Source organism: Anabrus simplex, chromosome 14 (assembly GCF_040414725.1).
Source record: "Anabrus simplex isolate iqAnaSimp1 chromosome 14, ASM4041472v1, whole genome shotgun sequence".
NCBI lineage: Eukaryota > Metazoa > Arthropoda > Insecta > Orthoptera > Tettigoniidae > Anabrus > Anabrus simplex.
Window position 1 is genome coordinate 69,459,793 of NC_090278.1, and position 13,666 is coordinate 69,473,458.

General features: G+C 40.3%; 1 protein-coding gene across 1 annotated transcript in view; it reads right to left on the bottom strand.

Annotated features, from left to right (window-relative positions):
• Positions 1 to 13,666, bottom strand: part of Nipped-A (Transcription-associated protein Nipped-A) — a 347,371-nt gene that overhangs the window by 276,594 nt on the left and 57,111 nt on the right. Inside the window, exons 12-15 of the mRNA XM_067157840.2 lie at positions 12,770 to 12,994; positions 10,250 to 10,560; positions 4,642 to 4,781; positions 2,543 to 2,709 (exon numbers count right to left, since the gene is read on the bottom strand). Of these exons, the coding sequence (XP_067013941.2) occupies positions 2,543 to 2,709; positions 4,642 to 4,781; positions 10,250 to 10,560; positions 12,770 to 12,994 (843 nt within the window). The remainder of the gene's footprint in view (positions 1 to 2,542; positions 2,710 to 4,641; positions 4,782 to 10,249; positions 10,561 to 12,769; positions 12,995 to 13,666) is intronic.

A 13,666-nucleotide genomic window follows, 5' to 3' on the forward strand; every position in this document is an offset into this window, starting at 1 on the left:
TTCCTGAATATTATTTTCTTTGTTAGTTTTTTTTTTTTTCTAAGTTAATGAGTGGCTAGATGTACAGTACTATTCTCTATTTAACATGTGCATTTGTTGAGGTTATTGTCAATTTAGTGATTACGAAATCTCATATTTACCAGCAATGACGTCTTCCGTCTTAAATGCTGGAATTATTAGCACGAGCTTAGGAACGGGTCAAAGTTTATTGAATTTCATTAGGCCTACATATATGATTAAATACTCAGCCTGCATGAAATGGTGATATGCCGCAGATGGAGGTAACTATGACTACGCATCATACTTCGTAGTTACTGCTTTAGCCGCTCAAATGTCAGACTCCAACTTTGTGGGCTCCAAAATTTGCCTGGTGTAAAAATGGGGAACCATGCAAAACCATCTTTAGGGCTGCCGACAGTTGGATTCAAACCCACCACCTCCTGAATACAACCGCACAGCTACATGACACTAATTGCACGGCCAATCCATGAATCTGAGGTGATTCAAGAATGGAAAGAATTGGTTGGTACCTATACTCCGCACGGCCTTACTTCTAAATTGAAGTTTCGCAAAACAAATGAGGATCGCCTTTCCTCTGTTGCCAGCGTGCTACGCCTGCGAGAACAGCTGATGCAATAAGACCGCGGGAAAATGCCCTTGTAAAATGTAATACCGTACTCAGAAAAACTAATGAATATGGATTGAAAACAAATTCACAAATACTACAATTACTAACAACATCTGACACTAATAAGATAATATATTATTAAGAATAAAAGAGAATGAGGAAATACATCATTCACTGCTAATGCCTGGCACAGGAAGGAGGTTATGGCCTACAATGGGAACACTCTACTGATCTCAGAGTCACTGGAACCCTCCAACAATATGAAAAACACACTAATTACTGAAGGAAAATTCAAAAGATCGCGAACCGTACCGAACAGCGTACATGCTGAGTGAGATGGGTTAACCACGCGGTGAATGTAAATATTAGAGTTGGCAACTAGGTTTCGAGATTGTGCTCTGCCGATATAAATCGATAAGAATAACAGCTTGGGATTGGTTGGATGTGTATGCTTCAGCGCATAACCACCAGACAGAGCCAAAATCTGCCAAAACGTCAATTTAGAAGTAGAGCCTTACGGAGTATAGAGTGCTAATAAACAATCCTGGATGACTTCCAAATTATTTGAGGCTGACATGAGATGCTGGGATGCAAAGCTTGGAATTCAGGAAAGAAGAATCCAGTTGCCTGTTACCAACCATTCAGCACACCTGTACTCCCAGGTCATGATAACATTAAACATGTGATTCTCCGTGCAAGTACCACAAGCATATTGCAGCCCGTGGATCAAGACATTATCGAAAGTCTCGAATGCCATTATTGCAAGCTCCATTATTGAGAATGATAGAATTCATCGAGAAAAAGCAATATTATACTGTAAAGCTGATGAATGCAATCAGGTGCATGGGTTACTACCAGAACTACACAAAACTGTTTCTGCCATGGAGGAATTTCTCATAATATAACCATGTTGCACAGTTAAAGGAAAGGAATGGGGGAGATAAGAGACAGAAGATATAGACAATAACAGAGATGGTTTCGTTAAATGAAGAAAGTACACTGAATCAAATTATGAAGTTAGAAAGCAAATGAGGCTGGGAAGACCTGCTCATGAGCAGCATGTGGCAGCAAGACTGGTGAATGACGAGTGAAGGGCAAAAATGGACAGGAACCACACCTGCCCAATGCAGCTATATCTCAATAAAGGGACACAATGGCTATTAAAGGAAATAAATTAACTATCTTTTTCTTCTAATTACTAGAGGTCACCAGAAGAAATGAATAAAGCCCAGTTATATGAGATTCATTTGTTCTATGAATCAAACTCCTTGAAAGGATAAAATCAGGAATGAAGTAAGCAGGAGGGTAACTGGCATTGAGGTCCCTGTTATCACTGCAACAAAGAAGCACCCTGGTCACATTATCAGAGAATGAAGAGCGAGAGACCTGCCAGAAAATACGTCGACCTTATTGTCCAAAGAAAATGACTGAGGGGAAGGCTAAGGAAATGTTGGAGAGAGACAGTGAAAATAGATGTGGAGGAGAGAGTTATCAGACAAGAAGATGTCCTGGAACTGAAGATGTATGCAGACAGGAAGAGATGTCGAGCGCTTGTACACCATACTCAGGAAACTGGAGTTGGAAAATGATATGACCAGATGCCCTTCCTGACACTAATCCTATGTACAGGGATGTATTCACAATAGTGTGTTCCTGGAAGATTGGTAGTGTGATGCATTGTGTGTAAATGGACACTAAAACCCAGATGCTGAGCCAGAGAAATTAATGAAATATGGCAACAACAAAAAATCCCCATCCCGATCCGAAACAAGTTCTGGGTCTTTATGGGGACTACGTTGACCATTCAACCAAGCAGCCAGACCATGGGGCCAAACAAATGAATTGATTGATTAATTAATCAAAATACAGTATATATTTCATTTACCATAAGCTGAATTTATTAACACAACTGACCTGACTGATGAGAGTGTGGGAACCATTGAGAGCGGAAACTAGTGGATCCATCAGCATGGGGAGATAAGGTAACAACGAACTGAGCCGTACAGGCACAGTGAGACACAGCTCCACGAACAGATCCTTCATGTGTTGTTTGTGAAGACCTCCTTGAAGACTGTTCAATCCTAGAGCCAACAGAGAACAATAATACAGAATTAATCAGGCACATCAATATTCTCTTTCTCTCTAACGCATATATAGTCACGCAATCTCTCTCATGCAGGGTGGTTAGAAAAAACATGAACCGGGTATGAGAACGTAAGAGGGTTGGTCACACTGATAAATAATTTGGAAAACAAATCAATATCTCATGCCGTTGTCATTTTATCAGCTACTGAAGTTAGCCAAACAGATTGCTTCGCTAGCAAATTCAAATGGGTTTTGCAAAGCAATGTTGCTAAATCTACATGTGACTAAAGACCAGCTTGAGAAAAGAGCATTAAACACAAACACAGTGCGGGTTTCAGCCGGTGTCACAGTAGCATACTTGCTATGGCGCAAACTTGTCAGTTTGGAGGTCCGTTTTCATATCCATCCCCGATTTCTTCAATTAGTCTCTCAACTACAGCTTCATATTTGTTAGAAACCCCTACTGACTTTAAAATCAAGTAGCAAATATTTAAGAATAAACTTAAATATTGCGGGTTTTTTTTCGCTACTTGCTTTACGTCGCACCGGCACAGATAGGTCTTATGGCGACGATGGGACAGGGAAGGGCTAGGAGTGGGAAGGAAGCGGCCGTGGCCTTAACGTACAGCCTCAGCATTTGCCTGGTGTGAAAATGGGAAACCACACAAAACCATCTTCAGGGCTGCCGACAGTAGGGGTTCGAACCAACTATCTTCCAAACACTGGATACTGGCCGCACTTAAGCGACTGCAGCTATCAAGCTCGGTTAAAATATTGCATTTAAGCAGTCTACCTATTCAATACATATATAATTTATTAGATCTAAAACATGTTTCTTCCCCTAAGGGACATCATCAGCTAGATTATTTCACAAAATACATCCGATATAAAATCACTTTAATATCAAGATAGGTCAAGTTGATATCAGACAAGTAAGAGATTTCAAATATCGTGGAAGTACAATAAATGAAGACATGATATGACATCAGTAGGTAAAAACTTGCTTTGCTATAACGAAGGAAGCGTTTAATAGGAAGAGGAGATTATTATGCAGTGAAGGTCTGAGAAAGAGACATGGTAAGTGCTTTGTTTGGAGTGTGGCATTATATGGGGCAGAGACTTGGACGTTAAGAAGATAAGATGAAAAAAGTCTAGAGGCATTTGAGATGCGGATGTGGAAGAGAATGGAGAGAGAATACGCTGGATGGAAAGAGTGGAAAATGAAAAAGTATTGGAAAGAGTGAGAAGAGAAGATTTTTGCAAGTTATAAAAGGAAGGAAAAACTGGATGGAACACTTATTGAGACGGGAGTGTTTGTTAACGGAAGCACTAGAAGGATTTGTTTGTGGAAGAAGGTACAAGATGATAGATGTCATCAAAGGAGGAGGAACTTACAAAGATCTGAAGAGGATGGCAGGAGAGCATGGAAGCTGCCATGTGAAAACCTGCCTGTGGGCAGAAAACATGATGATGATGATGATGATGATGACGACGACGATGACGACTGCCTGTAAGATTAATTAATCAATACAGTTGAACATGACTTCATTTTTCCAATACTTTTATGACTATCAGAACTTCCCAGGTGCAGGAATTTCATCTCGTAGAAAATTCTTTTATTGGTGTATTAGAACACCTCCAAACACCAACTTGGGCTCAGAAAACCAGCACTTTGCCATCCGGGCTATTCACCCCACCATCATCATGACCTAAGGTAGTCTGTGTCACTTCACATGGTATCAATACACCCCACAGTACTTCATACATGTGAGCAAGGTAATGAGTTGAACACAAATCCACTGGCCGTTCATTTATTACATATTTACGCTTAAGGCAAGAACTGTTTATCTTTAAGAACTTTCCTTATTTGACTGGGTATCTCTAAATATTTTTAAACCCACCTAGCTAATGAATGAATTAAATCATACCTTGAAGGAGATTCGGCAAAAGGGGCAGAAATTCTTGATAGAGCAGATCATGACTTCCACCACCAATTGATCTGAACAGGGCTCTCAGCAGTAGGAAATAGTTATAAGGCTCCTTGGCAATCATAGCAAGCTCCATCGACCTGAAAATATTAGAATAAATACATTAAGAGTTAACCAGAATTTATTCTATCTCACATAGAGCTCCTGGATGAACCTAGGTTCTTGAACCCTGGTGAATGGTACAGGTTATATTAGTATGAAGGGAAAGCAGCATGATTATCAGTTTCTCTTAAAATTAAGCATAGGAGAAAGAGGAAGAGATCCAAACCTTCAAAGACTGCAGGTACTGAGTCAAGATAATCATCAAATAGAAAATCACTGATGTTATCACCCAAGAAGAAAGCACCAATGGAAGAGTGTCATTTTTCAAGAACATAGGATGTCAGCTAAAAGAAAACTGGATATGGATACAGAAAACAAAACGAGAAATGCATTTCTGAAATTAAAACATCATTTGTCCAACCCTGACCCCCAATTAACGACTCGGCACATTATTTTACACATTAACAGTGTTGATTTACGTTGTTGAAGGATGGATGCTAAAGGCTTCATCAATCAAGCGACTTCAGGTCACTGAAATATGACCAGATCACAGAATGTTCAACATCCCATGGGTAGACCACATCACCAATCAGGAAGAACTCTTGTCATACTGCAAAACCCTTGCAAAACACAGGAAAGCAGATTACTTTGGTCACATCTTCTAAAATAACAAACACAGCTCATCATGACACCTATGACACAGCAACCCTCATACAGAGAACACAATAAAGGAAAAATTACACTATAATGGTTGCCAACTCTCTGTGAGAAGAATGTCCCAAAAGAGGAAGACTAAGTAGGTGCTGGGGTAAGCCATGCATTTTAAAAAATTACGATTCAGAGTAAAAGGTACTTTGAACAATGTTCTGGGGAAAGAGGTAGAAATGTGAAGGTGAGTACCATTAGCAATGGGTGGGAGAGAAATAGAATCCGTTCAATTTTTTTCTCTCTCTTTACATCGCACCGACACAGATAGGTCTTATGGTGACAATGGGATAGCAAAGGGCTAGGAGTGGGAAGGAAGGGGCCGTGGCCTTAATTAAGGTACAGCCCGAGCATTTTCCTGGTGTGAAAATGGGAAACCACGGGAAAATATCTTCAGGGCTGGCGACAGTGGGGTTCAAACCCACCGTCTCCTGAATGCAAGCTAATAGCTACTTGCTCGGTAATTTGCTCACTATCATGGTACCTGGATATACACCATCTCATAATAAACCAGGAAGTGTCCTAGACTATTTTATGCATTTGAGCACTCTTCCAATGCTGACCTGTTACGTTTATCCTATTGTGTGTTTATTCATGTTACTGCCTTTCTACACGGTATACAAAAACCTCAATACTCATACTCTTAGGTATGAACAGGTGGAATTTATAATCTAGTATTATTATTTGACTTTAAGTACATTTCAATACGGACCATAACATGAGATTTGTAACATGTTATGACAGAAGAGAGTGAAACAAACATTTTTTTATAAATAACCATGCGTTTGAAACAAATTATTGACTAACAAAAGCAGAAACTGTACTGCGAGGGTATAAAGTAACTATCCCTCTAATTCTTCAAAACCATCTATATTGCCTATTCTGTTTACAAAGCCAACACATCAGGCTGACAATACGCAGTAAGCTCTCATTCCTTTGGAGAAGAGCATATGAGACTCCAATTGAATCCAAGGAAGAGCTCATTGCTCGTGTGATGCATACTAAATTAATGTTAATTCCTTTACATCCAACTAACTACCTTTAAGGGTATTCGGAGATGTCGAGGTGCCAGAATTTAGTCCCACAAGAGTTATTTTATGTGCCAGTAAATGTACCGGCACAAGGCTAACATATTTAAGCACATTCTAATACCACCGGAGTGAGCCAGGATCGAACCTGCCAAGTTAGGCTCAGAAGGCAAGTGCCTCAACCGTCTGAGCCACTCAGCCTGGCTGAAATTCATACCTTATTAGAAGATGACCAGGCAGGCATCAATTTTTGGTAATGAGACAAAGTCTCTCATAGTGCACTGACACTGCCGGAGGCTGCAAGTGATAAAAATCATTGTTATCCGTATTGAAGATACTGAATGTAGGATGCTAAAAGGTTGGTTTGTCACCTATTCAATACATATAAATTTTACAATTTCCTAAATTTATATGTATTGAATAGGTGACAAACAAACCTTTTAGCATCCTAATGCCAGAGGCTCCAAGTAGCTTATGCAGTGGCCTCCACAGTATGCACTAGCCATGCGTCTTGGTGGGTGTGCTATTTACCAACTGATGGCCCCAACTTAGCATACTGGGGTGAAATGCTAGCAACCAGGAATGAGTTAGCTGGAAAATTTATAATGTCCAATAACAGACCATTTATATACTGGTAATAAAGATTTTTTTGTCGATTTGCTTGTTCCTTTCCATTCATTTCATGCAGCTACGTGAAATGTGAGTACAACTGCAGCATTAATATCTAATATAATACATAAAGTAAATATGTAAATAGCTGTTATACTCAAACAGTTCAGGCCTGGATATTTTTCCCGTTATGATTAACCATTCGCGAGCAGGAGTAATTCATGGGCCGTAGGTGATGAAAAAATTTAAAAATTTAAAAATGCATGCAAAATTTTGGAAAAGTTAATAAGACGATGAAAATATACCCAAATTAAATGCATACCTTGTTTACGAGTGGAAACCCAAATCTGAAGTAGTCTAAAGACAAAATAAATACAGTCTCATCATTTTTTCAATGGAAGAATGGCACAAGTGACACCCCATATGATATGATCTGACGATGGATAACTTAAATTACACATTATTTCTCCGTATGTCAACCCGTTAGTCCCATTTCCTGAAACGGGGTTGGGGATGAGGCGAGATGAATTTATATTACCAATGTAATGATCCGTTATTGGACATTATAAATTTTCCGGCTAACTCATTCATTGGTTGCCTGCGCTTCGCCCTCGTGTGCTAAGTTAGGCTCGTCAGTTGGGACTTAGCACACCACCCAAGACGCAAGGCTAGTGCATACCGAGGAGGCCACTGCATAGGCTACTTGAAGCCACCAGCAGTGCCAATGCACTATGAGAGCTATGTCTCATTTCTAAAAATTGATGCCTGCCTGGCCATCAGATGATACAGATGTTCATTCCCATAGGGAACTTAAAATATTTGTCCTGAATGAGTAAATTTATAATACCAATGTAATGATCCGTTATTGGACATTATAAATTTTCCGGCTAACTCATTCATTGGTTGCCTGCGTTTCGCCCTCGTGTGCTAAGTTAGGCTCGTCAGTTGGGACTTAGCACACCACCCAAGACGCAAGGCTAGTGCATACCGAGGAGGCCACTGCATAGGCTACTTGAAGCCACCAGCAGTGCCAATGCACTATGAGAGCTATGTCTCATTTCTAAAAATTGATGCCTGCCTGGCCATCAGATGATACAGATGTTCATTCCCATAGGGAACTTAAAATATTTGTCCTGAATGAGTAAATTTATAATACCAATGTAATGATCCGTTATTGGACATTATAAATTTTCCGGCTAACTCATTCATTGGTTGCCTGCGTTTCGCCCTCGTGTGCTAAGTTAGGCTCGTCAGTTGGGACTTAGCACACCACCCAAGACGCAAGGCTAGTGCATACCGAGGAGGCCACTGCATAGGCTACTTGAAGCCACCAGCAGTGCCAATGCACTATGAGAGCTATGTCTCATTTCTAAAAATTGATGCCTGCCTGGCCATCAGATGATACAGATGTTCATTCCCATAGGGAACTTAAAATATTTGTCCTGAATGAGTAAATTTATAATACCAATGTAATGATCCGTTATTGGACATTATAAATTTTCCGGCTAACTCATTCATTGGTTGCCTGCGTTTCGCCCTCGTGTGCTAAGTTAGGCTCGTCAGTAGCCTATGCAGTGGCCTCCTCGGTATGCACTAGCCTTGCGTCTTGGGTGGTGTGCTAAGTCCCAACTGACGAGCCTAACTTAGCACACGAGGGCGAAATGCAGGCAACCAATGAATGAGTTAGCCGGAAAATTTATAATGTCCAATAACGGATCATTACATTGGTATTATAAATTTACTCATTCAGGACAAATATTTTAAGTTCCCTATGGGAATGAACATCTGTATCATCTGATGGCCAGGCAGGCATCAATTTTTAGAAATGAGACATAGCTCTCATAGTGCATTGGCACTGCTGGTGGCTTCAAGTAGCCTATGCAGTGGCCTCCTCGGTATGCACTAGCCTTGCGTCTTGGGTGGTGTGCTAAGTCCCAACTGACGAGCCTAACTTAGCACACGAGGGCGAAACGCAGGCAACCAATGAATGAGTTAGCCGGAAAATTTATAATGTCCAATAACGGATCATTACATTGGTATTATAAATTTACTCATTCAGGACAAATATTTTAAGTTCCCTATGGGAATGAACATCTGTATCATGAATTTATATTGCGCGCTTATGCGGCCAGATGCCCTTCCCGATGTATTAAATGAATCATGGTGAATGAAATTGGGGAAGTAGCTGGAAAGAAATGACTCTGGCCTACGAACAGGAGCTGTCTCAGCATTTGCCTAGAAGAGAAAATGGGAAATCACAGAAAATAATTCTAAGGAACGCTGATGGTGGGGATCGAACTCCGCGTTTCCCGAATGCAGTGCCGTAGCACAGCTACTCCGCTCGGTACACATTAGTCCACTATTATGAAATATATGTACAGAAAGCTACTTTCAATAATGTTTTGGTTTCATTTTATTTCTGTGTTCGTCAAAAAGTGTAAAAATTAGTCAAAGAATAGTCACAGAAGTAGAACCGACGCTCCGCACAAATAACATACAATAAATAAATAAACATTCTATAGGGTATGTCTCAGTATCAAAGTTTGACAGCAACAATGGCCCTTGATCAATATTATGAACGGGAATAATAGATGTAGTTCCACAACTGTTATTACTCACGCTCCATCCACTCTGCCGCTGCCAGTGTCACTTGTGTGGTTGTTGCTCTGAGACAAGCTGGAGAAAGAATTTTCGACTTCAGAGTTACATACACTAAAATCTGACACTTCGTGGTCTGTATCATCCAATATTGACACTATATCGGTATTGCTAATCTGTTTCTGCAACGCCATTTCGCCGGAAAACTACAAAAATACACGTATGTTTCCGCCCGCAAAGAGTTAAGTGAATCTGATGATATAAAGTAGAAAGGAATATAATGTTATTGGTTTTCTGTCCCACTGACTACTATCACAGTTTTTGGGGACGGCGAGGTGCAGAATCTTGCCTTGCCAGTATATTTAAATTTATAATAGTGTATCTGAGCAGCTTCAAATACCACTGGACTGAGCCAGAATTAAACCTGCCACTGCAGGCTCAGATGGCCAATGATTATACTGTCTCAACCATTCAGCCCAGTGTTATCCTCCATTGCAGACAGACATTAGCAGAAGAGCATAGCAAGTCCCTTGTTAAGATTAACTGCCATGAACAGAGGGTCTTACCTGTTCACAATTTTATGCAGATGTGGTCTTAGCATGTGTTCATTCTCAGCTGGGAACAAAGACACACTCCCAAATACCAGTTTGAAGAGCTTCAGGTATAGGTTACTCTTCTCTAAGCTGTTCCCCATCTCCTCCATGCGCTCCAGTAGGTACTCGAGCAATACGGTAGCGAACACCGGCGACGCTGTAGGGTTAGCCAAGAAAGAGTTGGCCAGAACTTGCAGGGCAGAGTTGCGATTGATCCGGTCCACCATGTAGTCGATGGTAGAAGAGAATATTTCTTGGAAATTCTGAGAGTTCATCATGATGAACTGAAACAAAGACAAGATATATCATAAAGGTACTAAACAACTAAAGTCTACAGAAATATCACAAAGGTACTAAACAACTAAAGACTACAGAAATATCATTAAAAGCTGCTCATTTTCATATCATACTTGCTGCATTTCTTTTCAAGCTCGAAGATATCAGACTGCAAGCAGTCAGCGCAGTCTGCCATTAAGACCAAGTTGTCGACAAAGGCCAAACAGGTTACAACATTTCCACTCAGCTGGATCTCCCCCTGTCAATTTAGATCTTTTGATAAATAATCCACGTAAACCATGAACAATAAACCTGAAAATACTCTGAACTGAAGACTAGAATAACTAGTAACACAATATTATAAACTTCTGAAAGCAGTGTAAGAGAGAGTTAAGATTTTAAAAATTTTAGTCTTAGCATATGTAACTTATGTGAATTTTGTTTTTAAACCTTACCCCCTCGAATTAAAGTTCTCTGTGTTGCCTCTACTAATATTTTAAAAGTAAATTTCTATCTTATATGACCTGTATTCATCTTTCATGATCTTGGAGATAGCACTTGCTCTTAAATGATGTATTTAGGCCTGCAAACATTTATAGGAACCATCCCGGAGCAAATAAAAGCAATGTGTACAATTTAATTAATATTATTTCTCATTTTTATTACTACTACTACTACTACTATTATCGTTATTGCATACCGAGTGGTTTCATTAGTAATTTCACTGACAAATTATCGGTAAAAAAAAACTGAAAAACTCTTAATTCAGTCTCTGGTTTCATACCTTGTGGTGGTTTGCAGCCTGTAACCACTGTAAACGGCGATTGGTTTCAGTACACAAGCCGACCATCGCCAGTTCGCTTGTCGGCGCCATCAAATTCTATTAGATATATTCGTTAGGGTACAAGGAAGGAGTAGAGGTGCGAAAATACTGGGGTTTTGTACAATTTCCTGACATATACAACAATGAACTGTACATTTTATATGACTAGGAGAGCACATGATGAGCACGTTTGTTCATTATTGCTCGAGCCTTCGCGTGCATTAGTGGACTGGACACAGCTGACAGCTCCACTACCATCTAAATAATAGATTTTGACTGACTGTCAAATACGAGGGTAATCCCAAAAATAAGTTCTACTTTTTTTTATAAATACAGAACTCTGTTCGTGTGACTGTTGGTCACAATATTGTGAAGAGTGTTTCCCACGCTCGCACATAAAAATGCGCACACCACTCTGAGGCACTCGGTCTTAGCTTGGCGGCCGTTGAGAATGCAGCTCCCGTTGGATGTTACCGCCAAGTGCATGGATGTCAAAAAGTTTGCAGCCAGTCGGACTGAAATTCACGACGAACAAAGGAGCGGGAGACCGTCAATTTCCATCGAGACAGTCGTGAAGGTTGAGCAAATCATGCGTGAAGATCAGCGGATCACCCTGGATGATCTCTGCATTTTGGTTCCTGATGTTTCCCGTAGCGCCGCTCGCAGGATTTTAACGAAAAAGTTAAAATACCAGAAGGTGTGTGCAAGATGGGTCCAGCACCAACGACAAGGTGAAAGATGAGGTTCACAACTTCCTGAACAACATAGCGGCAAGCTGGTATGACATGGGCATACATTAACTGTCACAGCGTCTACAAAAATGCATTGACCGAAATGGTGATTATGTACACAAATAGCTACATGTTCAAGCTGTAAAATGATGTAAACCATTGTAGAAATAAACAGGTCTATGTATTTATAAAAAAAATACTAGACCTTATTTCTGGGATTACCTTCGTAGTATCTGGATTTTACAAAGTTCCACGCTGAACCAAAAGATGGCAATACAGTACAGCATTGTCGTGTATTTTGTCGGCTAAGAGACGGCAGAAGACTTGTGGGCGATACAATGCCATGCGACCGGAAAGGGAATATCGTAATGTTGGAACTCTCCCGACAGACGAGGGGTGAGGGTTAAACTATTCCTGTATTTTATACAAAGGTGGGAGAAAGTAACACCTTCGGAAGAGCATTTGCCAGCATTGGATTCAAACCCCAGATGGTGCAAAGTTTATGGTTTGCTTTCTGATACAATCCAATACGCATGGACAAGCTTATTCTCACAGAGAGATGAGAAAGTCGAAATCTATTTCAGTGAAGGACTATGAAATTGAAGGCAGAGTATGGTCGGGAACATCCCTAGCAACAGAAATGTTGATTAAATAATCACTTACGACTCCTGCAAAATGTTCGAGCACTTCCTTCTCTTCTTTGGATCGTACTGTTTGGTTGGAGGAACTCCTTTGTACCGAGGGCATGATAATCCCTGGTAACAAGGGATTCACACTTAAGGAATAGATATCCAAAGCCTGCATAGCCCACTTCACCAGCCTGATGAAGACACGAACTTCTTTTGGCTGGAAAACTTTGCTCTGTGTATGAGTCTCGGAGATGGATGTCTGAAAAAGAATAAAACAAGACCAATTCTTATACATGATAGAAGTAAAGCAGTATTACCACACATAAGCTGAAGACTCTTGATTCTAAGATATTTCCAGTAAAAATGGTACTTTCTACTGACTTGTGACCTTAAAAAACTTGCTGAATGTGCCGGCATAACATATATATAAGGGTGCAACAATCATACAGCCTTAGCTGATAAATTATGTTAACTTCTAAATCATAGTTTCTCACGTGCTACACAATGCACGTGTGACAACCACTGTACCAGTGTGCATTACACAGTGGAATCACAGCGCCATCTTCAAAGTTGAGGCAGGGATACGGGGAAGAGCCGTCAGTGGAGAGATGGTGTGGAATGATATTAGTAGAAGTTTGAGTGGTGTCTATAAAAGTAGGAAAGATCACAATATGAAGATAAAGATGGAATTCCAAAGGACAAATTGGGGCAAATATTAGTTCTTAATAAGGGGAGTTAGGGATTGGAATAATTTACTACAGGAGATGTTCAATAAATTCCCAATTTCTTTGCAATAATTTAAGAAAAGGCTAGGAAAACAACAGATAGCGAATCTGCCACCTGGGCAACTGCCCTAAATGCAGATCAGTAATGACTGGAGGACTTGCGGTTGGGGTTAGAGCAGAAGGAGAGAGTACTCATAATTTCCCTT